General features: G+C 57.9%; 1 protein-coding gene across 1 annotated transcript in view; it reads right to left on the bottom strand.

Moving 5' to 3' along the window:
* Positions 1–21,238, bottom strand: part of UNC5A (unc-5 netrin receptor A) — a 29,315-nt gene extending 8,077 nt beyond the window's left edge. Inside the window, 13 exon segments of the mRNA XM_032777551.2 lie at positions 1,412–1,645; positions 2,376–2,544; positions 2,674–2,761; positions 3,019–3,318; positions 3,522–3,710; positions 10,349–10,408; positions 10,411–10,450; positions 10,453–10,514; positions 12,776–12,943; positions 13,265–13,445; positions 16,359–16,462; positions 16,779–16,922; positions 21,024–21,238. Of these exon segments, the coding sequence (XP_032633442.2) occupies positions 1,412–1,645; positions 2,376–2,544; positions 2,674–2,761; positions 3,019–3,318; positions 3,522–3,710; positions 10,349–10,408; positions 10,411–10,450; positions 10,453–10,514; positions 12,776–12,943; positions 13,265–13,445; positions 16,359–16,462; positions 16,779–16,922; positions 21,024–21,213 (1,929 nt within the window). The 5' untranslated portion in view covers positions 21,214–21,238.
* Between the last annotated feature and the right edge of the window lie 2,632 nt (positions 21,239–23,870).

Genomic DNA, 23,870 nt, shown 5'->3' with positions numbered 1-23,870 from the left:
ACAGCTAAGAGAATGTCAGGAACTATTAAGAAAGGGATAGGGCAGGAGTTGGCAGCCTTTCAGCAGTGCTGTGCCAGGTCTTCATTTAGTCACTCTAATTTAAGGTTTCGCATGCCAGTGATACATTTTCATGTTTTTAGAAGGTCTCTCTCTATGTCTATAATATATAACTAAACTACTGTTATATGTAAAGTAAATACAGTTTTAAAATGTTTAAGAAGCTTCACTTAAAATTAAATTAAAATGCAGAGCCCCCTGGACCAGTGGCCAGGCCCCAGACAGTGTGAGTGCCATTGAAAATCAGCTCGCGTGTCGCCTTCAGCACCTGTGCCATAGGTTGCATACCACTGGGATAGATAATAAGACAGAAAATATCATGTTGCCTCTGCATAAATCCCTGGCATCCCCACACCCTGAATCCCGCATGCAGATGTGGTCGCCCCACCTCAAAAAAGATACATTAGAACTAGAAAAAGTACAGGGAAGGGCACCAAAAATGATGAGGGGGTGGAACGGCTGCTGTATGAGGAGAGATTAAGAAGACTGGGACTGTTCAGCTTGGACAAGAGACGACTAAGGGGGGATATGATGATAGAGGTCTATAAAACGGTGACTGGTGTGGAGAAAGTGACAAGGGCCGTGTTATTTACCCCTTCCCATAACACAAGAACCAGGGGTCACCCCAGGAATTACTAGGAACAGGTTTAAAGCAAACAGAAGGACGTGCTTCACACAGCGCACAGTCAATCTGTGGAACTCCTTGCCAGAGGATGTTGTGAAGGCCAGAAGTATAACTGGGTACAAAAAAAAGGAGATAAGTTCCTGGAGGACAGGTCCATCAATGGCTGCTAGCCAGGATGGGCAGGGACACAACCCTAAGTTCCAGGTGTGCCTAAGCCTGTGACGGCCAGCAGCTGGGGCTGGATCACTCGCTAATCGCCCTGTTCTGTTCACTCCCTCTGGGGTACCTGGCACTGGCCGCTGGCGGCAGACGGGACACTGGGCTGGACGGGCCCTCGGGCTGACCCAGGCTGGCTGTTCTCATGTAGATGGAACAGGAACTGGCTGGCGGGCTAGGAAGATGACTAAGGGCCAGAACCTTGCCAGGACTGGAGTAGCAGGGAGCTCCCCCCATGACCGCACTCCCACCCCGCTCCCTGCAGCACCCCCTGCTAGGAGAGGCTGGAGCTGGAGAGGCTTGGAGTCCCCCCAGTGCCAGAGCTCCCTGCTGCTCTCCATGTGCCCCCCAGGTCTGGCACAGAGTCCCCTTGGTCCAGGCCTCTCTCAGCTGGGCTGGGGGCATCAGCTCCTCTTTGCACAGGGGAGGCAGGGCCTGGGAGGCAGGGCATGGGTCAGGGCAGGGCTGAGGGGCAGGCCATGAGGCAGGTTGGGGGAGGGCGGGGGTCGGTACCTGGAGCACGTCTGGGGTGTCGCGGAGGCAGTACACGCGGACGTTGTACTCCAGGGAGCTGCAGGAGGCCGGCGCGAAGAGCAGGAGCTTGAGGCGCTTGGCGGCCGCCATGCTGAGCGACTCCCCCACCAGGGCGAAGCGCCCCAGCTGCTCCGTGAAGACGTAGGCAGCCTGGGCCTCCAGCTGGCAGTAATAGAGCCCTGAGGCCGCCTCCTCCCCGACCTGCAGCACGTCCTGCGGCAGAGACCCCAGAGCTGGGCACGCGCCCCCTGGTCCCCCTCAGCCCTGCCTGCCACCGTGAGCCGGTGCCCTGCGTGGGGACCCCACCTGGCCCTGCCTGGGGGGCTCCGACCGGGGACCTGCCCCTGCCCCTGCTCTGGGAGGCTCCGAGTGGAGACCCGCCCTATGCCCCTGCTCTGGGGGGCTCGAGTGGGGACCTGCCCCTGCCCCCTATCCCTGCCCTGGGGGGCTCCAAGCGGGGACCTGTCCCTGCCCCCTATCCCTGCCCTGGGGGGCTCCAAGCAGGGACCTGCCCCTGCCCCCGCCTGCGGGCTCTGAGGGGGACCTCCCCCTGCCCCTGCCCCTGCTCTGGGACGCTCTGAGTGGCAACCCGCCCCATGTCCCTGCCCTGGGGGACTCCGAGCGGGGACCTGCTCCCCTTCCCCTGCCCTGGGGGCCTCTGAGCGGGAACCTGCCCCTGTCCCTGCCCTGGGGTGCTTGGAGCAGGGACCTGTCCCCTGCCCTGGGGGGCTCCAAGTGGGGACCCTCACTCTCCCCCTGCCCTGGGGGATCTGAGTGGGGACCTGCCCCTGCTCTGGGGGGCTCTGAGCAGGGACCCCAGGCCTAGCTGTTTTCTTTCCCAGGCCATGTTGGGGGAGGGGACATGCACCCCCTGTGAGTGCCTTTGGGGTCCTCTCACTCCCAATATCAGCCCCCGTTATGGGCCCTTGGCCCAGGCACTCACCTCCCAGCTGCCCTCACACGACTGCTTCTTCAGGCGGATGCTCCAGTCGGCGGCGTTGGCCTCCACGCAGTGCCCCAGGGCCAGGATGGCGGGACGCGTGAGCAGCACCCCCGGCGGCCCGCAGCTGACGATGGGGCTCAGCAGGGTCTGGCAGCCGGCGAGGGGCAACCTCCACAGGGAGAGGAGAGAGGATGAGGGGGTGAGACGGGGCACTGCCAGGGCATGGAGCTGGCACCAGCTGCAGGGAGCTCCATGCTGGTGGCCCAGGGGCTGGCAGGGCTGCAGGCCCAGCACCTACCTCACGTCCTCCTGCTTGTGCAGCGTCAGGTAGACCTCGTAGATCTTTCCCCGCGGGATGGCGTCGGGCGGGATGAGAAGGCTGATCCCTGCAGTAGGGCAGACGGCGCAGGTCAGCGGGGGCTGCCCTGATCCCAGCACTGCCCACGGGGCCCACAAGCCTTTCTGGCTCCAGCCCTGCCCATGCCCCCCCCCGGGCTGTGCCAGCCCGTGCTGGAGTGCAGGCCCAGCATGGCAAGCCCAGACTCCCACGGCACCCACTGCCTGGTGGGCAGGGGCATGGATTCTCACGCTGGCTCACAGGCCGGGGCCCCAGGGTGCTGCCCCACCCCCGCGCCAGCCATACCTGTGTTGGGGATCAGGAGCCGCCCCCCCAGGAAATTGAAGGTGCCATAGGCCATGCTGGCAGCGCCCCGGGCCAGGGAGCGGAAGCAGCTCTGGGTGGCAAAGCGCGAGATGAAATCCACGCCCTCAGCGGCGGGCGAGCTGTGGTGCAGGGTGTGGCGCCCAGCGCCGAGGGGGCTCAGCAGGTGCCCATTGCCGAGCTGGAACTTGCTGTGCCCATCCTGGCGTGAGCACAGGGAGCCCTGGTAGGTCATGGTGGTGGTGCTGAGGTCGGGCTGGATGGTGAGCAGGTGGGACGTCCCTGTGAGGGGGCAGAGGGTGAGCCAGTCAGTGCTGCCCCCCCCACCATCCAACCCCTTGCTCAGGCTGATGGGAAGGGTCCTGGGGCCTGAGCCCGGCTCTGTCTCAGCAGGCTGGCAGCGACGAGCCCTCCAGGACCGCACTGCCTGAGCTCATGGAGCTGTACCCCGCCCAGCGCTGCCCGCGTCCCCATGCCGCACGCACCTGCCTTGGCTGGCTTGCTGCTGACGGGCTGGAAGCCGGCGGTGAGGATGGACGAGTCAGCCACGTCAGGGTCCAGGCCCCCCTTCTTGCGGCAGCACACCAGGACCACCACGAGCAGCAGCAGCACCAGGCAAACAGCCACAGCCATGAGCCCCACGTACAGTGCCATGTCCTCGGGGCCAGAGGCGGCTAGGGGGAGAACCGTGCTGAGCCAGGCTTTGCTCCGGCCAGAGCCATGGGGTCCTGTGCTGCAGCACCCCCCACAGGAATGGGCAGGCACCCAGGGAGCCTGGGGCTCAGCATGAGGGTTTATCCCTGGACATGTGCCAGATCGGGGCTAAGCCTTCTGTGGGGCTTGTGCCAGGGCCAGGCTCCCCACTGGGCCCCACTCCTGGCACCTGTCCCCATGGGAAACGCAGCTGAGGGCATGTGAGTACCTGTGGCCTGACAGGGACCTCGAGAGGTCATCTAGTCCAGTCCCCTGCCCTGCTGGCAGGACTAAGTACACCTCTATACACTCTTATATAACGCTGTCCTCGGGTGCCAAAAAGTCTTACCACGTTATAGGTGAAATCGTATTATACTGAACTTGCTTTGATCCACAGGAGTGCGCAGCTCCCCCCCCCATCCCCAGAGCACTGCTTTACCACGTTATGTCCAAATTCGTGTTATATCGGGTGGCGTTATATTGGGGCAGAGGTGTATTATCTAAACCACCCCTGACAGATGTTTGTCCAACCTGCTCTTAAAAATCCCCATTGACGGAGATTCCACAGCCTCCCTGGGCAATTTATTCCAGTGCTTAACCACCCTGACAGTTAGGGAGTTTTTCCTAATGTCCAGCTCAAACCTCCCTTGCTGCAATTTAAGCCCATTGCTTCTTGTCCTGCCCTCAGAGGTTAAGAAGAACAATTTTTCTCCCTCCTTCTTGTGACAACCTTTTATGTACTTGAAAACTGTTACCACGTCCCCTCTCAGTCTTCTCCTCTCCAGACTAAAAAACTCCAGTTTTTTCAATCTTCCCTCGTAGGTCATGTTTTCTAGACCTCTCATCATTTTTGTTGCTCTTCTCTGGACTTTCTCCCATTTGTCCACATCCTTCCTGAAATGTGGCGCCCAGAACTGGACACAACACTTCAGTGGAGGCCTAATCACCACGGAGCAGAGCAGAAGAATTACTTCTCAAACTCAGATGTGAAATTGCAGGACTACTAACTGTAGTCTGTAACCTATTATTTAAGTCAGCTTCTGTACCAAATGACTAGAGGAGAGCTAATGTGACACCACTTTTTTAAAAGGGTTCGAGAGGTGATCCCGGCAATTACAGGCCGATAAGCCTGACTTCAGTACTGGCAAACTGGTTGAAACTATAGTAAAGAACAGAATTGTCAGACACACAGATGAACACTGTCAGGCATGTAGATAAACTTAATGTGTTGGGGAAGAGTCAACATGGTGTTTGTAAAGGGAAATCACGCCTCAGCAATCTACTAGGATTCTTTGAGGGAGTCAACAAGCATGTGGACAAGGGGGATCCAGTGGATATAGTGTACTTAGATTTTCAGAAAGCCTTTGACAAGGTCCCTCACCAAAGGCTCTTAAGCAAAGTGAGCTGCCACAGGATAAGAGGGAAGGTGCTCTCATGGCTCAGTAACTGGTTAAAAGAGAGGAAACAAAGAGGAGGTATAAATGGTCAGTTTTCAGAATGGAGAGAGGTAAATACAGTAACTCCTCACTTAAAGTCATCTCAGTTAATGTTGTTTTGTTGTTACGTTGCTGATCAATTAGGGAATATGCTCATTTAAAGTTGTGTAATGCTCCCTTCTAACGTCATTTGGCAGCCTCCTGCTTTGTCTACTGCTTGCAGGAAGAGCAGCCCGTTGCAGCTAGCTGGTGGGGGCTTGGAACCAGGGTGGACCAGCAGCCCCCTATCAGCTCCCCACTCCCTTAAGTTCCCTGTGCAGCAGCCACCCAGCAGGCTATCAAGGCAATTCAGCTGTCTCTTCCCCCACTGCCATGTGCTGCTCCTGCCCTCTGCCTTGGAGCTGTTCCCCCAGCCTCCTGCTTGCTGTGCAGGGGGGGAGGAGGGGCTAATGTCAGGGTGTCCCCCTGCTCCTGCACCCTACCTACCCTTTCTCCATATAGAGCAGGGAGGGGACATGGATGGAGAGGGACAGAGAGAGCTTGGGGCAGCAGCTGCTGTCTCAACTTCCTGATCCACTTCAAAAGACAATGCACTGAGAGTGGGTCAGCTTCCTTAAAGGGCAGTGTGCATCTCTGGTGTGTGTCTGTCTCTGTCTGCCATGCTGTCTCCCCTCCCTTGTGTTCCTGCTGCCTTGTGTGAGAGGCTACAGTAACAATGTGTTAATCCTTGAGGGCTCAGCGAGTGCTAGTTCATCATTTAGCAGCAAGGCATTCCCTGGGAAACATCCCTCCCTCTGACTCCACCACCTCAGCCAAGCTTCACAGTCATCATAACTGTGAACAGTAATAAACTGTTTGTTTAAAACAATTACTGTGTGTACATCTATATAATATATAGTTTTTTATCTGGTGAAAAAAATTTCCCCGGAATCTAACCCCCCCATTTACATTAATTCTTATGAGGAAATTGGATTTGCTTAACATCGTTTCACTTAAAGTTGCATTTTTCAGGAACAGAACTATAACGTTAAGCAAGGAGTTACTGTAGTGGTTTTCCCAAGGGGTCTGTTCTGGGCCCAGTCCTATTCAACATATTCATAAATGATCTGCAGAAAGGGGTAAACAGTGAGGTGGCAAAATTTGCAGATGATCCAAAACTACTCAAGCAGCAAAGAGTCTATAGACTAACAGACGTTTTGGAGCATGAGCTTTGGTGGGTGAATACCCACTTCGTCAGATGCATGCAGGGGACAGTTAAGTTCCAGGCAGACTGCGAAGAGCTACGAAAGTATCTCACAAAACTGGGCAACAAATTGGCAGAAGAAATTCAATGTTGATAAATGCAACGTAATGCACATTGGAAAACATCATCCCAACTGTATATATACAATGGTGGGGTCTAAATTAGCTGTTACCACTCAAGCAAGAGATCTGGGAGTCATCGTGGACAGCTCTCTGAAAACATCCGCTCACTGTGCAGCGGCAGTCAAAAAAAGTGAGCAGAATGTTGGGAGTCATTAGGAAAGGCATAGATGGTAAAACAGAAAATATCAGATTGCCTCTATGTAAATCCATGGTACACCCACCCCTTGAATACTGCGGGCAGGTGTGGTCGCCCCACCTCAAAAAAGATTTTTTGGAATTGGAAAAGGTTCAGGAAAGGGCAACAAAAATGATGAGGGGGATGGAACGGCTGCCGTATGAGGAGAGATTAATAAGACTGGGACTTTTCAGCTTGGGAAAGAGACGACTAAGGGGGAATATGATAGAGGGCTATAAAATCATGACTGGGGTGGTGAAAGTAAATAAGGAAGTGTTTATTCCTTCTCATAACACAAGAACTAGGGGCCACCAAATGAAATTAATAGGCAGCAGGTTTAAAACAAACCAAATGAAGCATTTTTTCACACAACACACAGTCAACTTGTGGAACTCCTTCCCAGATGTTGTTATGACAGCCAAGATTATAACAGGGTTCAAAAAAGAACTAGATAAATTCCTGGAGGATCGGTTCATCAATGGTGATTAGCCAGGATGGACAGGGATGGTGTCCCGAGCCTCCATTTGCCAGAAGCTGGGAATGGGCAACAGCAGATGGATCACTTGATGATTCCCTGCTCTGTTCATTCCCTCTGGGGCACCTGGCATGGGCCACTGTCAGAAGACAGGAGACTGGGCTAGATGGACCTTTGGTCTGACCCAGTAGGGCTGTTCTTACGTTCTCATGTCTTGCTTACAATACTCCTGCTAATACAGCCCAGAATGATGTTCACTTTTTTTGCAACAGCCTTACACTGCTGACTCATATTTAGCTTGTGGTCCACTATGACCCCCCGATTCCTTTCTGCCGTTCTCCTTCCTAGGCAGTCATTGCCCATTTTGTATGTGTGCAACGGATTGTTCCTTCCTAAGTGGAGCACTTTGCATTTGTCCTTATTGAATTTCATCCAATTTACTTCAGACCATTTCTCCAGTTTGTCCAGATCACTTTGAATTTTCATCCTGTCCTCCAAACCACCTGCAATCCCTCCCAGCTTGGTATCGTCCACAAACGTGATCAGTGTAATCTCTATGCCATTACCTAACTCACTAATAAAGATATTGAACAGAACCGGACCCAGAACTGATCCCTGCAGGACCCCACTCGTTATGTCCTTCTAGCATGACTGTGGGCACTGATAACTACTCTCTGGGAAATTTTCCAATCAGTTTTGCACCCACCTTATAGTCAGGGGTGGCTCCAGGCACCAGCACGCCAAGTGCGTGCCTGGGGCAGCAAACCACAGGAGGGCACTCTGCCCGTCGCCGTGAGGACGGCAGGCAGGTTGCCTTTGGCGGCTTGCCTGCGGAGGGTCTGCTGGTCCCACGGCTTCGGTGGACTTCCTGCAGGCTGCCGCCAAATCCGTGGGACCGGGGACCTCCCGCAGGCAAGCCGCCGAAGGCAGCCTGCCTGCCGTGCTTGGGGCGGCAAAATCCCTAGAGCCTCCCCTGCTATAGTAGCTCCATAGGTTGTATTTCCCTAGTTTGTTTATGAAGAGGTCATGCGAGACAGTATCAAAAGCCTTACTAAAGTCAAGATGTCCCACATCTACAGCTTCCCCCCATCCACAAGGCTTGTTCCCGTCACAGAAAGCGATCAGGTTGGTTTGACACGGCTGACTGTTACTGATCACCTTAGTATCTTCTAGGTATTTGCAAATTGATTGCTTGATTATTTGTTCCATTATCTTTCCAGGTACAGAAGTTAAGCTGACTGGTCTGTAATTCCCTGGGTTGTCCTTATTTCCCTTTTTATAAATGGGCACTATATTTGCCCTTTTTCCAGTCTTCTGGAATCTCTCCCGTCTTCCATGACTTTGCAAAGATAATTGCTAATGGCTCAGATATCTCCTCAGTCAGCTCCTTGAGTATTCTAGGATGTATTTCATCAGGCCCTGGAAGACATCTAACTTGTTTAAGTAATCTTTACCATGTTCTTTCCTTATTTTAGCCTCTGATCCTACCTCATTTTCACTGGCATTCACTATGTTAGATGTCCAATCGCCACCAACCTTCTTGGTGAAAACCCAGACAAAGATGTCATTAAGCACCTCTGCTATTTCCACATTTTCTGCTACTCTTTCCCCCTCATTGAGTAAGGGGCCTACTCTGTCCTTGGGCTTCCTCTTGCTTCTAATGTATTTGTAGAATGTTTTCTCGTTACCCTTAATGTCTTTAGCTAGTTTGATCTCGTTTTGTGCCTTGGCCTTTCTAATATTTCCCTACATACTTCTGTTATTTGTTTATATTCATCCTTCGTCATTTGACCAAGTTTCCACTTTCTGTAGGACCCTTTTTGAGTTTCAGGTCACTGAACATCTCCTGGTTAAGCCAGGCTGGCCTACTGCCAGACTTCCCATCTTTCCTACGCAGGGGATAGTTTGCTCTTGTACCCTTACTAATGTCTCTTTGAAAAACTGCCACCTGTCTTCAATTGCTTTTCCCCTGAAACTTGCTTCCCATGGGAGTGTGCCCCTGAGAGTGCGGTGTGCGTGCCAACGGGCCTGGAGATTGCACGTCAGGCTGCCAGTGCGTGTGTGCGGGTGAATGTACATGTGTGTGCCAATGCACGTGTGTGCACATGTGTGTTTGCATGTGTGTGTGCATGCGTGTGTGTGCACGCATTTGCAGGGCACCTCCTGGCTCTCCCCAGTCACCTGCCCGCCCACCCACCCACCAGCTGGCTGCAGGGGTGGGTCGGCGCTGTGAGAACTTGTGATTTTATGTAAATGGCAAAGCGAGGGCTTGGCAAAGCTAACGAGCTGCGCACTGACGGGCCCTGCTGCTCAGACCCCGGGGGTTGCCTTGGAGCTCCCTCTGCAGAGCCTCGGGCAGTGCCCCCCACCCGCCTCATGCACATGGGCACCAGACCCCACAGCACAGCCCTGGACCCACCTGAGCCCCCGGGCTGGGCTCTCAGAGGGCCAGGATCAGATGCACCTGGTGGGTGGGGTCCCCTCTGTCAGACATGGGCTGGGGGTGCAGAGACTGCAGGGAATGGTGTGGGGTGGCCAATGGGTCAGCCAGGGGGTCTTACGGGGTGCAGACGCTGCCAGTCCTGCTAACTGATGAGCCAGGACTGACGGGCCCAGCCCTACTTGCCGGCCTGGCAGCTGGCATGTGCCACCCCCCAGGGCCATGGCACCAGAAGCTGTGAATAAGAGGGAATTTTCTTAATGTTTTGTATGAACACAGTGCATGCCTCAGTTTCCCCTCGGTGTCGCACAAGTATCTCGGTGTGGGACAAGGGTGTGTGATCGTTGCAGAGACCCCAGACGGCAGTGTGATGCTGATGGGCCGCCTGGGCCCAGACAATGGCCGACACCCTGTATCCTGGCTCAGCCTCTGCATAGAGCCAGCCAGAGGAGCTGGAGGCCAGGGGCCAGAGGAGGGGGAGTGGGCGTGACTGCGGCTGGGCTGCTGGAGGCTGCTCAGTCTCCTGGGTGGGACGCGTGTGTGTGTTGGACTTTGCTGAATCTTCCTGCGCTCACATGGTCTGTCCTACGCTGTGCTCCAGGCAACTAATAACCTGTCTGTGGCACAGGAGCTTGCTGTGCTGAGGGGGGTCAGGGGAGTCCAGTTTCCTGGGCCTTGTGCTGGCAGAGGCAGCGCTGGGACGGCAGGACCCAGGAGGAGACACTCACTGTGGCTGCAGAGCTCGGTGGTGTCAGTTGCGGGTCTCCAGCTCGCTCCTTGGCAGTCGTGCCCCCATTGCGAGGCGCTGGCTCCGAACACTCGCGGCTACCAGCCAGTGCGTGCAGTCCAGAGCGCACAGCGACCACCGGCTCCAACACGACCAGCCGCCGTCCACTGCACACAGCAGCCAGTGAGCACACAGGAACCTCGCAGACCTCTGCCCCGCTGCCCCTTGCCCCCTCCACCTCATGCACATCACTGCACCTCTCACTGACAGTCACTGCACCCACCCACTGCACCCTCCCACTGCATGACACATGCACCTCGCCATGCACTCACTGAACCTCCCAGCACCTCCCCACACCCCACTGCCTGGCCTCACTGCACGTCAACTGCACACCCCCCCCATTGTTGTCCCACTGCCCCGCCCCCACTGTGCCCCATTGCCCTTGGCTCCTTGCCGGGTTTTAATGGGGTCGGACCCGGAGATGGGACGGAACAACACGGACACAGGGGGGGTGGAGATGACACAGCTGGGAGAAGAGGGGCTGGGCACAGAGTAGGGGGACTCACAAAGGAACCTGCTGCTCAGCACCTGCAACCCTGGCCAGGGAGCGGGTGACTCCTCCAGTCACAGCACGCAGCAGCTTGTCCAGCACCGACGCTGGGATGGCCCAGGCCTGGGACAGTGAGAGGCTGCAGTTGGGACTGGAGGGCGCACAGGCTGGGCTGGCAGGGGCTGCGGTTGGGATGAGGGGCACCGGCAGGGCTGGGGAGAGGGCACAGGACTGGGCTGGCGGGGCTGCAGGTCGGACTGAGGCAGACACCAGCGAGACTGTGGGGAGAGGGCACAGGGCTGGCTGCAGGGGCGCGGTCGGGACTGAGGGCACCAGCGAGCTGTGGGACGAGGGCACAGGGCTGGGCTGGCAGGGCTGCGGGTCGGGACTGAGGGCACCAGTGGAGCTGTGGGAGAGGGCACAGAGGTGAGACAGTGGGGGCTGTGAGCTGGGATTGAGGGGCATGGCAGAGCTGAGCGCGAGAGGTGCAGGGCGGCTGGCAGGGGATGCGGGTCGGATTGAAGGTGTCATAAACAGATAAGAAAAGTTAATAAGCACAGAAGTACTTTATATCTCTTTGACTGAAAGGGTTAATAAGTTCAGTAGGCTGGCTGTCACCTGACGGAGAACTAGTCAGGGGCAGGATACTTTCAAATCTTGAGGGAGGGAAGTTTCTGTCGGTGGGTGCTGTTTGAATTGCGTTGTTCTCTCTGGGTCTCTGAGAGTGAGCCAGACGTGCAACCAGGTTTCTCTCCAATCTCTCGATACAGGCTCTTATCAGTCGAAATATGAGTACTGGTAGATAAGGCGAGTTAGGCTTATGTTGTTTTCTTATTTGCAAATGATGCATTGGCTGGAAGGAGTTTAATTGTGTATTTGGCTGGAAGGAAGTTTATTTGTGTATTTGCTAAAGGATTTTTAATTTTGTACTTGAATACTTAGGCTGGAGGGTATTCCCAGTTGTCTATTGAGCTGAAAGCCTGTCCCTAATCCATCTTAAATTTACCAGAGATTGAATTTTTACTTTTTTTCTCTTTTAATTAAAAGTTTCTTGTTAAGAACCTGATTGTTTTTTATTCTGGTGAGACCCTCAGGGGACGGATCTGGGATCCACAGGGAATTGTGGGGAGAAAAGAGGGAAGGGGAGAGAAGGCTAATTTCTCTCGTATCAGGATTACTGTCTCTCTCAGGAGAGTTCTGGCAGGGGGAGAAGAAGGAGGGGAGGTGAATTTTCCTCTTCTAGGTTAAGATTTCAAGGAGTCTGAATCACAGTTGATCTTCCAGGGTAACCCAGGGAGGGAAGCCTGGGAGTGGCAACGGTGGGGAAAGGGTTTACTTTCTTGGTGTTAAGATTCCAGAGGTCTGGGTTTGGGGTTCCCGGGCAAGGTTTTGGGGGACCAGAGTGTACCAGGCACTGGAATTCCTGGTTGGTGGCAGCGCTACAGGTTCTAAGCTGGTAATTAAGCTTAGAGGAATTCATGCTGGTACCACATCTCTTGGACGCTAAGGTTCAGATTGGGGAATTATACCATGACAGAAGGATACCGGCAGAGCTGGCGAGAGGGCACAGGGCTGGTCTAGCTGGGGCTGCGAGTCAGGATTGAGGGGCACTGGCAGAGCTGAGCAGAGGGGGTGCAGGACTGGGCTGGCAGGAGCTGCGGGTTGGGATTGAGGGGCAAAGGCAGAGCTGGCAGGGGGGCACAGGGCTGGTCTAGTGGGGTCTGCAAGTCGGGATTGAGGGGCACCGGCAGAGCTGGGGAGGGATGTTGCCCCATCCCCCGTGCGCTTCTGAGCATGGCTGTCCCCTGGTGCCATGTACAGGTCCCTGGGGCTGGCAGAGCGATGGGCGCAGGGGCATGGCGGTGGCCAAGCGGATACCTGGGCACAGGGTGGTGCAGGCGTTTTTCTGCACATTCTGGCCCTCACAGAACGTTCCCCCGTTGAGGGGTGCTGGGTTGGTGCAGCTCCGGCTCCGCTTCTGCCAGCCCCGTCCACAGCTGGTGCTGCAGGCTGACCAGTCTGTCCAAGTCGACCAGCCGCCGTTCACTGGGGTGGGAAAGCGACAGAGTCAGCGCAAGCCCCTGGCGTCGGGCAGGGCAGCATTGGGAGACTCCCAGCTGGGCTCCCTGGAACGGCGGGCTGGGCACCTGGCAGGGGGGCTGCCCACGCTGGGGAAGGTGCTGCCTGGGGGTGCCCTGCTCCGGGGGGATTCGCTGGCTCCAGGGGAAGCTTCTGGGCTGCAGGGAGATAGACAGGGAGACACGGGGGGAGGGGACACAGCTGGGGGGTCCTGCTTTGCTGGGGTTTCCCTGCGTCACAGCTGGCTGCAGCTCCTGCTCTGTGCTGCCCCCCACCCCAGCTCCTTACCATACACGGTGACAGCGGCGGAGGAGCTGCGGCGACGAGCCACCATGTTCTTGGCCACGCAGGTGTAGTTGGCCGTGTCGGCCAGGCGCGCCCGTGGCACCACCAGGCTGTGCTCCGGCGTCACGTACACACTAGCATCCAGCGCCGGGTCCACCAGCTCCTCATTACGCAGCCACTCCACCTGCAGGCAGCGGGCATCAGGCAGGGGCGGACACGGGGTGCTGGGGCAGGCAGGGGAGGGGAGGAAATGGGGGTGCTGGGGCAGGCAGGGGAGGGGAGGAAATGGGGGTGCTGGGGCAGGAAGGGGAGGGAAGGACACGGGGTGCAGCAGCAGACAAGGGCAGGGCCTCCCAGAGGATTCGGGGGGCCTGGGGCAAAGCAATTTTGGGGGCCCATTCCATAAAAATATTGCAATACTATACAATACTATATTCTCGTGGGTGCCCCTCTAGGGCCCAGCACAAACTCCTCCACTTGCTCCCCTCCACAGGTGGCCCTGGAAAAAATTAACCTTCTGCATCTTGGCACAAACCCAGTTTTCAGAAAACTTCTTTGCAAGGTGTCACTGGTTCTCAGCATCAGCTGGCGCTAAAAGGTACTAAAGCTCATTAAAAGGGTTGGACAAATATTTTCCGTCAAAACTTTTTCTGGATCGAAAACTAGGGGTTTTTAAAAAGCAGAACAAAATCACGGACAATGTCTGCTTTCCTTCAACATTTGTTGTGGGTTTTTTTAACTGAAAAGCTGAAATTAGTCTGCCAAAACCTGAATATGGTTTGGGGTTTCAGAAGTATGTGGCCAAATATTTGCTGCTTGCTGTGTTTGTTTAAAGAAACAATACAAAATTCTGCTTAAAAAAAATCCACCAGAACTTTGAACCCTCCTCAGCTGGTGACCAACGCCTGAGCCCATCCGTCACAAAATTTTTCCCAGGTTTCGGACACTCTGCCGGCTGCCCTGACTCATATTCGTCCCAGAAGCTTTGTTCATTTAGGTTAGAAAATATAGAAAGCCTCAGACTGAGTCAAACAAAGCTCCAGCCCAGGATCCGTCTACCTGACGACTGAGACCGGAGATGCAGGGAGCAGCTCCAGGACAGAAGCAAGGGGTGCCTGGTGGCGGCAAGTCCGCAAAGGGCGCCTGCAAGCCCTGTAGAGGACAGAGGAGGCTAGCGCCTTGGCGGCGTCCGGCGAGGCCTCTGGTGCCACTACAGATTCGGCGACAGGTCGGAATCGGTAGGGTACAACCGAAGCCTAGTGGGACTGGGGGAGCTCCCGCAGGCTGCTGCGAAAGGTGAGCCGACTGCCAGGCTTGGGCAAGCAGAGAAGCAGAGCCGACCCTGGCCAACGCCCTAGGTGCCTCCCAGAGGGCGGAACCCAGGCAAATGATAAGTGATTCTCTCTCGCTGAACCATCCATCTCCACCTCTCTATCAACAGAGCTAGGGAGACACCATTCCTTACACATCCGGCTAATGAGCCATTAAGGACTTAATCCTCGCTAGAATGTATTGATGGCCCTGAGAGACTAGGCTCCATGGGGTCCTCACACAACGGAAGATCGAGGTACGGTGGTGGTCGTTACTAAGCTTATGTACATACTTCCAACCGAGGCATTGAGCTTGTTCCAGGAGCTGGGATTAGCTATGTGTGAAACGAAATCTCAAAATACACATCATGTAATGACACAAGTGGCAAATTTTAAATTAACCGGGGTCTCAAACGGGGTCGGTGACCCCTCGGGGTCACACGGTTATAACGAGATTTCGTGACCGGCAGCGCTCACCGCAAAACCTGGGCTGCTGGCCCGCATTTATAATATGTTATATACAAAAGTTCTTTTGTAATTTATAAGGGAAGGGTTGCGACTCAGAGGTTTGCTATAGAAAGGTCTACCATATAAAAAAGTGAGAAACCACTGACATTAACCCTCTGGAGCCTCAGTGAATGAGGCGGGGGAGTCCCCATGTAAGGTTAGGAGAGGCTAGTGGGTGATATTGCGCTTTCCATGTGATCCCTCCCCAGTGGCTAATTATGAAATAGCACCACATCCCTGACATGAATCTCCCTATGGCACTGAAATTAAATATAGACTATAATTTGGCATTTGAGAAGTGAAAGGAGTGGTAGCCCTAATGGAAAAGCTAACAGCTTGGCTTTTCTGCAAGCCTCAGACTGCTCAATGAGCTTTAGGGTAGGGAAAGCTGTGCCTCCCCAAACAGCCTGGCCCTGCCCCCTATCCAACCCCCACCCACTTCCTGCCCCCCGACTGCCTGCCCCCCTCAGAATCCCCGACCCATCCTGCTCCTTGTCCCCTCACCGTCTCCCAGAGACACCCCCCAACCACCACCCGGGACCCCACCCCTGCTCCTTGTCCCCTGACTGCCCCGCTGAGTCCTGACAGACCCCCGGAACGCCCACGATCCAACCCTCCCCTGTTCCCTGTCCCGCTGGAGCCACACTGCTGCTGTCCAGGGATGCTCCTGGATGCACTGAGGCTCTGGGTGAGGGGTGGAGGCAGGGTCAGGTCAAGCTGGGGCTGGAGAGGGAGCCTCAGCCATTCTTGTGGGGGGGCCCCTGCAGAGCCCGGGGCCTGGGGCAAATTGCCCCACTTGCCCCCCCCTCTGGGCGGCCTTGGACAGGGGAGGGCAGGACACGGGGGTGCTGGGGCAGGTGGGGGAGGGGAGGACACGGGGCACTGGGGCAGGCAAGGGCTGGGAGGACACAGGGACGCTGGGACAGGTCGGGGGGAGGACACGGGGTGCTGCAGGAGAGGGACTTCCCAGGCCAATCCCGGCCTGTCCGCTCACCCTGCATTCCCTGGGCCCAGGCTAGCGTGCTCCATACATGCAGGTTACAACGCCCGCTTGCGTCCGGCTTACCCAGTGACCTGGGTGGCCCCGGGTCAGGACCTGGCTCCCCGCCGCTCCCCACTTCCACTGCCAGCTGGATCTGGGGGGATTCAATGTCCTTGCAGGTGATCAGTGACGCTGTTACGGACACCACTGGGGGCCCCCGACCACAGCTCATTCCCGCTGAGTTACAGAGCGAGGCCTGGCCCCTGCCAGCCATGGGACGCGTAGTCCCTGGACTCACCTCGGCCGGCGGGATCCCCTCCGGGGGGCGGCACACCAGCACGATCTCCTGCTCAAGGGAGACCTCCCTGCCCATCGGCTCCTCCTCAAAGTTCTTCCTCAGGTCTGGAGAACAGGGGGAGAGAGCAGAGCTGGCTGAAAAGAGACGCGCCTCCAGGCCAGGTGGCTCTGACCCCCGGCATGGAACCCCCGGACTCCCAAGGCTGGCACAGGCCTCAATAACCCTGCACAGCTGGGACACCTGCCTGGGCTCGGGGATGCCAGAGAGATGCTGGCCCGGCTGCCACGGGGCCGCACGAGGGCGGCCCAGCTGCGGCTCAGGAGGGCTCAGCCCTCTGGATCTCGAGCCAGGGAGCTCCACGCCCGTTGCCCAGGGAGCAGCAGCTGCGGTGCCAGTGGAGGGGGTGGCGGGTGCACTCACAGGCAATGCGCACATAGGCCTTCTGGCTCTTGGTGGTCCCCGAGGAGCTCCAGGCGACGCACTGGCACCAGTACTCCTCCAGCCCAAAGATCCGCTCCACCTGCTGCCGGGAGATATCGATCTGGACGTCCATGAGGGGCAACCCTGGGAGAGAGCAGTGCATCAGGGATCCGCCGCACCTGGGCAGGAGGGTGACATGCTGGGGTGGCAGTGCCCCTGCCCCCAGCCCTTGCAGGGGCCAGCCCATTGCAGAGCGCATGCCCAGATGGGTCGCTCAGGTCTCAAGGCAGCTCGGCCCAGTGGCTCCCCCAGATCTACGGCGCTCATGGCGCGGGGTGGGGGTGAAGAACTGCCATCTCATCTCCAAGCTGGGCCCCCAAGACCAAGGAGAGTTGTCTGTAATGTTTTATGAGTCCTGTGTGTGCCTCAGTTTCCCCTATATTGTGCATGGCTCTGCGGAGCAGGGGAAAGGACAGTTTGCTCTCAGGGAGGCTAAGAGACACAGGCAGACATGTCGCCCATTGTCTGAGCCAGGGTGGGGCACTGAAAAAAACCTGGCTGAGTCTGACTCCATCTCAGTGGAGAATCTGAGATGACAACGGCAGATCCAATCGCCAGGACACTGACCCCTCATGCCCCGCAGCCCAGAGGGAGATGGGCCCCCCCAGCAGGGAAACTGGGCACAGACCCCAGCTGGGGAACAAAGGCTGGGGCAGGGTGGATAAGAGCTGGCTGCTGGGAGGAGCCGGGGCTCTCACGGAGAGACACAGCCCCTGACACTAGGGTTCCCTGGGGGCTGGGCTGCCTCTCTCTGGGCTCCCCGAAGGACTCCCTGTGCTGTGCCCACTGCCTGCCCAGCCCCAGCGCTGGGGGAGTGTCACTGCGAACGCTGGGCAAGTGGAATTGCCCCCTGTGGAGGGGGCACGGCGGCGTCTGGCTCAGCTGGACTCGCTGGCAGAGCTTATGGGGGGATGGGGGGCTGGAGCCCAGAGGTTCAGTCCGAGGAGGTGGTGAGGCTGCGGGGTCCCCTCGGGGGTCTGACCCACTGGAGGGGTCCTCCAGAGGCTGTTCCAAAGCTGGGGCGTAGCACCCACCCTGTGCAGCCCTGACACACACACCCCAGCTCTGTCAGTGCCCCTCAGGCTCGGCCTGCAGCCCCTGCTACCCCAGCCCCGGGCATAGCTGGCCAGTGGTGCTGCTGTATCATGACTGAGCGGTGCTCAGACCGCTCCCCCCTTGCAGAGCTCTGCACCCACAGCCCACTCCCCAGCTTCCTCTGACACAGGCTGGCTGGGGCTGCAGCCCCCCCGGGACCCCTCCCGTCACACACGGCCTCACTGACAGCTGCTGTCCCCGCCAGGCTGCGGAGACACCTGCCCTCTGCCCCGGGAGAGCCAGCAACTGCAGGAGCAGGAGCCTCCAGCGGGGAGGAGGGACGAGCACTGGAGGTCGGTACAGGGACACGTGGGGCAGGGTGCTCCCCCAGCTGCCCTGCACGGGCTGGACTGCGCATGGCCCCCCAGGAGCCTGCGCAGGAGGGCGGCACAAGGACACCCCCGAGCAGGGGGCTCCAGAACAAGCCATCCACCTCTTGGAGTGAGCACAGTCTGGTCACCCCCACAGACCTGGAAGAGGGAGCAGGAGGGGGGCAGATGGGAACCCCGTGGTTTGCATGCGAGGGACCGTGCATGGCACAGCTCTGCACACACACGTGACCAAGTGGGAATGTTCTTAATGTTTTTCCTGAGTGCTGTGTGGATGCCTCAGTTTCCGCTCTGCCTTTCTCGAGTGTCTAGGGTGTGTGATTGTTGCAGACCCATAGGGGGCCAGTGTGATGGTGTCTGCACAGAGAATGGCTGACACTCTGTCTCCTGGCAACTAATGGCCTGGGCCCCTCTACAAAGGTGCCAGCTGAAGGTGTTGGAGAACAAAGAGATCAGGTGACCACCTGGCCCGGGAAAGGGACAAGGGGGGGGAGGGGCTGGAGAATTTCACTGTGGGCTGGCTGGGGAAATGGAGGGGCCTCCCCTGGCCCCCCAAGATGGACCTAACGGAGGGGTCCTGTTGTCTGTATCGGCAAGACCTGTCCTGGACTGTGTTCCTGTCGTCTAAATAAACCACCCTGTGTTACTGGCTGGCTGAGAGTCCCGGTGAATCGCAGGAAGCTGGGGGTGCAGGGCCTGGTCTCCCCCACACTCCGTGACAACCAGTCCTTCCACTCCAGGGACCCCCGTGCTCCCCAGGCAGCCCAGCGCCAGCAGGGGGCAGCGCAGCCCTGTGGTGCGCAAAGGCTGATTTCCCGGTTCCCAGGCCCAGCCCGTTGTGCAGGGGAACGTGGGCTCTGAGAGATGCTGTGGCTGGGGAGGGGCCTTTTCCCCAAGGCAGCTCTGAGTGGGACCAGCCGGGCTGGCATGGCCCGGTGCAGCGGAGAGAAGCATGGGCACTACAATTCAAGGAGACCTCTAACTCGCTGCCCCGTGGGACTGCCCCACTCCTGGGCACTCACCAGCTCTAACCCTCACCCCCCCACCAGCCCAGCCCTGCATGCCAGGACACGGCGCCCCCCAGGGCTCCCTGCTGGCCTGGCAGTGCAGTGATGGGGGTGGGGGGACCAAGCCCTCCCATCTGTGCCATCCTCCAGGCCCGGGCAGTGTCAGGCCAATGAGCCGATGGCAGGCTCTGGGCCAGGGTGTCATGCCTCCCAGTGCTCTGACGAGCTGGCACATGGCCTGGCTGCAGGGTCACTGCCACGGGACAGGCCTCGTCTCCAGCCAGGGCTCAGCCAGCGAACGCGGGGTCCGGCCGTGTCAGGCCCAGAGTGGGAGCATGGGCTCGACCTGCTGCCTTCCCTATGTAGCTATGGCCTGGGATGGGCCCAGACACCCACGCATGCTGTGCTCCCAGCCCAGCCCCTTCACGACATGGTGGGCACACACCCTGGCTGTGCAGTCCTGGGCCCCTCCACGGCTCTGGGACAGCAACTCCTGGGTGTGACAAAGTGGGGGGTTTCTCATTTTTTCTGTGTTTTCCAGGGGGTTGCATGCAGAGGGGGTGGGACTCAGTGTCCCCGGGTGTTACTGGTTTAATGAGGGGAGGGGAGAGGGAGTTTGTTGTTACACAGGACCGGAGAGGGAACTCGGGACCCCCGCCGATGGCCCTGAGGATGGAGACCCCAGCGACTGGTGACCTGACGACCCAGAGTCCCAGCTCAGGAGTCACAGCCGGTTCTGGCCAGTGGGAGGACAATGGGCTGCGGGGAGAGGACCCCGGTGACCTGCCCAGCCGGTTCCAGCCAGAGAGGCCAGAAGGGGCTGAGAGGAGAAGAGGCCCAGGCGACCCTGTTTCCCTGGAGAGAAGCCAGTGGACAGAGGGGGCTTGGGGCCGGGGATATTGGAGGCCCAGCTGGGAAGCAGGGGGGCTCTGGGCTGGAGAGGGGGAGCAGGCAGAGCCCACCTGGCTGCAGGGGGACTGGGATGTGCTGTGCTGAGGGAGGCCAGGCCTGAGGCCCTGAGAGCTTCCTGTGCTGGGTTCAACTCTCAGTAAACCCTCCTGTTTTATGCTGGCTGAGAGTCGCTGCGGGCTAGAGAACAGGGGGCATCAAGCCCTTTGGGGGTGAGGAGGCCCAGGGGGTCCAGAGCGAGGGGACTCCCTGAGGGGGCCCATGGCACAGACAGACGTGCTAAGGCTCAGAGAGGTGTGGCTCCAGGAGCTGGAGGGGCCTGACCCCGAGAGAGTGGACCCCCGAGAAGGGCTGTCGCACTGAAAGGGGCACCCGCCACGAACCGCACGGGGCCACGAGTGGGCACCATTTGTGCATCATAACACTGGGACAGGAGGACCTGGCCATGGGGTTGCCAGGAGTGGGGATGGGTGGGTGGGTAGGAAACAGGCCTCTCCCCCAGGCTCTTCCTTCCAACCCCAGCTCAGTCACCCCCAATCTCTCTCACCCGCCCCCCACTGCCCCTCCCGCATGACCCAGGCAGGTCCCCATGTTGCAGCCTGGCCACCCTGTACTGGGGGCACACGTCCCGCAGGGACCAGCAAACTCGCCTCACTGGTGTCCAGATTCGCCCCAGGGCTGGGGGTGCCTGGAGCCAGTGTCAGAGCAGCCCAGGCCTGGTCGGCTCGCTGGGTCCCCGGTCGGCTCGCGGGGTCCCTGCTTCCAGCCATAGGCACCGCCAGCCAAAGGGTTTTGCTGCCCCTGCCCCGAAGCCCAGGCCCCAGCCCGGCCGGCGCTGCCCTTACCGGTGCTCTGGTCTGTGGTGCGCTGTGTGACGTGCTCACCCTGGTGCACCCACTCCCCGTTGCACTTGAAGTAGATCTGGGTGGCGGGCGTCGCCCTGCAGGCCAGGCTCACAGGCTTGTTCTTGACGATGTAGACATCTTGGGGCTCCAGCAGGAAGTGTGGCAGCAGGTCCGAAGAGGCCTCTGGCATGGGGTTGGCCACTGTGGCGCTCTGCTGGGCACCTGGCAGGAAAGGAGAGAGGCTCAGAGCCCCTAGGGCCATGGAGGTGGGGCAGTGAGCCAGGCTGTGCCCTGGGGTAGCCCCGAGGAGGGCAGCCTAGGGAGTGCCCAGCCAGCTCCAGCCTTTGGAGTCACCAAGTCCAGAGCCAGCAGGGACCCTGGGCTCACCCCGTCTAACTCCAGGGAAAGCCCAGAATCACCCCTAGAAAACCTCCTCAAATGGCCAGTGACGGGGAATCCACCAGGACCCTCGATAAATCCCGTTAAAAAGGGGCCCCTACTGCCAGTCTGAATTCATCTGCCTTCAGCTTCCAGCCCCTGGCTGGGCTCAGACCTTTCCTCGTGGGACGCAAGGGCATGTTTCTAATCCTTTCATCATTCCCGGGGCTCATCTCTGACCCCTCCCCACTTTACCAACGTCCTTCTTGAACTGGGGGCACCAGAACCGGGCACCGGGTTCCAGCCGCGGTCGCAGCAGTGCCGAATACAGAGGGAAAATCACCTCTCTGTGCCACTTGCAAGCCCGTCCCCAGTGTTGTTCTGGGCGCTCACGTTCAGGTGATTCTCCACCTGGGCCCCTCACATGTATGGCTGCCATGCCTGGCCCCTGGTGCAGCTACGTTCTGCTGTCTGGCGTCCAGGGTTTGCCTGCACCCTGGTCACCAGTGATCCAGGGCTCTATCACTGACTTAGGCTCTTCACTGCTTCCCACGCCCAGGTCTGATGCCAGCTGCCAGCTCTTTCAGGGGTGGTTTTATGTTTTCTCCCAGGTCACTGATGAAGACGTCCAACGGGCAGAGCCAAGAACCAATCCCGCAGGACCCCACTAGCACGCACCCGCGCCGTGACAATCCCTCGTTCTGTTACATTCGGAGACCCAACCCTCAGCCAGGTTTTAAGCCACCTAACTTGGGCCACGTTCATTTTCTATCGTTGTTTTCCAATCAGGACGTCGTGTGGCACCAAGTCTGTGATGTCAACACGAGCCGTACCAGCATCCACCCCTGTAGTCGCCTGAGAAAAGACAGGAAGGGAGTTTGGCAGGGTCTGGTTTCCCTAACTGCCTGCTGATTTGCATTCATTAAGTTCCCTCACTGGGGCCAGCCTCTCCACCAGCCCCTCACGTGGAATGCCATCTGCCCTGCCCCAGGAGTCTCTGCCAGTGCCAGTCCCACCCAACCTGCTGCCCCAGCCGGCGTGGGGGGGGTCACCCGGCTCCACCAGCTGCCCCCACCCTGGCTAATTCATCAGCGCTAAGCCCAGCGCGGCGCCTGCTGAACCTGGCATGACCCCTCAGGCCACACTTAATGGCTAATGAAAAAGAAATGTGTGAGCTACCAGGGCCGTGAGTCACTTCTCCGACGCCGCAGCCTGGGCTGGGCAGCCACCCACTGGGACCACCGTGGGGAGGGTGCAATGCCCACCCCTGGGCGCTGGGGCTCTGGAGCCGGGGGGGAGCCTCGAGCAGCATCTGGGACCCCCACATGGGAGGAGCTATTCCTTCACCGGGCAGCCCCTTCCAGCCCCCACCCCTGCAGCACCCTGGCCCCACCAGCTTGGGAAGGGGGCAGAAACATCTGAGAGACCCCGGATGACAGGGCTGGAGTGGGGCACGGAGTGCCCATTGCTAGGAGACCTGCACTTGGCCCCTCCCCCAACCCTCAGACAGCAAACATCTGTTCCTGGACCCCCCAGTCAGCCCACATCTGCACCTGGACCCCTCCCACCCCTCGCTGCACAGCACACGACCTGCTCCCCTTGGCCTGACCCCCAGGAACAGGGGTCCACTGCTGCCCCAGCCAGGCAGGCATCCGTCCGTCTGTCCCTGTGACGATGCGGTTCTGGCGGGACCCAACTGAGAGTGCCAATTCAGGACCAATTGCTCAAACAGGGCAGTCACAGCCCAAGGCTGGGGTTTTTCCACCTCTAAGGCAAACCAAACCAGCCAAAGAGGACTTCGGTTTCACCCCACTGGCTAACCACAAGTCACACAAGCAATTTCCTTAGACACTCCAGTCTCCCAGTTTCACCACCAGTGCCACCCGTCCTGGGGATGAATGGTTATGAAAACCAACATCCTAGTAAAAAAAAAAGGTTCTCTCGATCCCAAAGGACCAAGCCCCAGACCCAGGTCAATATACACATCAGATTCTTACCCCCACAAATCACGCTGTTGCCAATCCTTTAGAATCTAATAATCTAAAGGTTTATTTATAAAGGGAAAAGGTAGAGGTCAGAGCTAGAATTGGTCAAATGGAATCAATTCCATACAGTAACGGCAAAGTTCTTAGTTCAGGCTTGCAGCAGTGATGGAGTAAATGCAGGTTCAAATCAAGCCTCTGGAGAACATCCCCTGCTGGGATGGTCATATCTTCCCTTGTGTAGATCTTCAGCTTGTAGCAAAGTCCCTCCAGAGGTAAGAAGCAGGACTGAAGACAAGATGGAGATGAGGCATCAGCCTTATATAGGCTCTTCCAGGTGTAAGAACACTCCTTTGTTCTTACTGTGGAAAATTAACAGCAAAATGGAGTTTGCAGTCACATGGGCAAGTCCTGCACTTTGCTGAGTTACAAGGCGTATCTGCCTCCTCTCAATGGGTCAATTGGTAACTGATGGTCCTTAACAGGC

This window comes from Chelonoidis abingdonii, chromosome 7 (genome assembly GCF_003597395.2).
Source record: "Chelonoidis abingdonii isolate Lonesome George chromosome 7, CheloAbing_2.0, whole genome shotgun sequence".
NCBI lineage: Eukaryota > Metazoa > Chordata > Testudines > Testudinidae > Chelonoidis > Chelonoidis abingdonii.
This window is presented reverse-complemented; position numbering and strand designations above follow the sequence as displayed.